The sequence below is a fragment of the Lathyrus oleraceus genome, chromosome 1, assembly GCF_024323335.1.
Source record: "Lathyrus oleraceus cultivar Zhongwan6 chromosome 1, CAAS_Psat_ZW6_1.0, whole genome shotgun sequence".
NCBI classification, from domain to species: domain Eukaryota; kingdom Viridiplantae; phylum Streptophyta; class Magnoliopsida; order Fabales; family Fabaceae; genus Lathyrus; species Lathyrus oleraceus.
The window spans coordinates 68,159,364-68,160,524 of NC_066579.1; the positions used below are offsets into that span (position 1 = coordinate 68,159,364).

At 39.4% G+C, this 1,161-nt stretch overlaps 1 protein-coding gene across 1 annotated transcript; it reads left to right on the top strand.

Annotated features, from left to right (window-relative positions):
* The first annotated feature begins 267 nt into the window (after window positions 1-267).
* On the top strand, window positions 268-1,161 carry LOC127091753 (uncharacterized mitochondrial protein AtMg00810-like). Its single transcript, XM_051030452.1, has one exon. It carries the CDS (start codon window positions 268-270, stop codon window positions 1,159-1,161), a length of 894 nt encoding a protein of 297 aa, XP_050886409.1.

Sequence of the window (1,161 nt, forward strand, 5' to 3'; positions counted from 1 at the left end):
CCTCATAGAAAAACATCCATAGGCTGCAGATGGGTTTATAAAATCAAGCATAAGGAAGATGACTCCATTGAAAGATTTAAAGCCAGGCTTGTGGCAAAGGGATGTACATAAATGGAGGGTATTGATTACTTTGACACATTCTCTCTTGTAGCCAAAATTACTACAGTCAGAGTCCTTTTATCATTAGCTGCTGTTAAAGGTTGGCACTTAGAATAGCTAGATGTGAACAATGATTTCCTTTATGGTGATTTACATGAAGAGGTATATATGACTCTCCCTCCTGGTTTATCTAGTTACGGTGAATCTAAGGTGTGCAAACTGCAGAAGTCTTTATATGGCCTCAAACAGGACAGCATGCAATGGTACTCCAAACTATCCACCTTCCTCATCTCTCTTGGATACACACAATCCCTGGCTGACCATTCACTTTATGTTAAGAAGGTCAAACATGAATTCACTGCACTACTTGTTTATGTAGATGATGTGGTATTGGCAGGTAATTCTTTGTCTGAGATTCAACAAGTCAAACATCTCTTGAATCAAAAATTTCGTATTAAAGAACTTGGTCAGCTACGTTTCTTTTTAGGATTTGAGATTTCTAGATCTCCTACTGGCATTTTTCTTAATCAAATAAAATATGCTCTTGAACTCTTGGAGGATGCTGGTCTCTTGGCAGCAAAACCCTCTGCAGTTCCCTTCAACCCAACCCTGAAACTGTCAGCTGATGAAGGCAATGTTTTGGAGGATCCTTCTCTATATAGAAGGTTAATTGGAAGGTTGATTTATCTCACCAACTCACGCTCTGACATTGCATTTGCAGTACAACATATGAGTCAATATGTATCCAAGCCATGTGCTCCTCATTATCAGGCTGCCATTCAAATTCTCAAGTACCTCAAGTCTGTCCCAGCTAAAGGCATTTTCTTTTCCTCCAACAACAAATTACAGCTTTTTGGCTTTGCTGATTCTGACTGGGCTAGATGCCATGATACCAGGAAATCAGTTATTGGGTACTGTGTAATGTTAGGCTTCTCTTTACTATGCTGGAAATCCAAAAAGCAACACACAGTTTCTCGTTCTTCCACTGAGGCTGAGTATCGTGCGTTAGCTTCTATAACTTATGAATTACAATGTTACATTTCCTGTTTCGAGGTTTCCTAG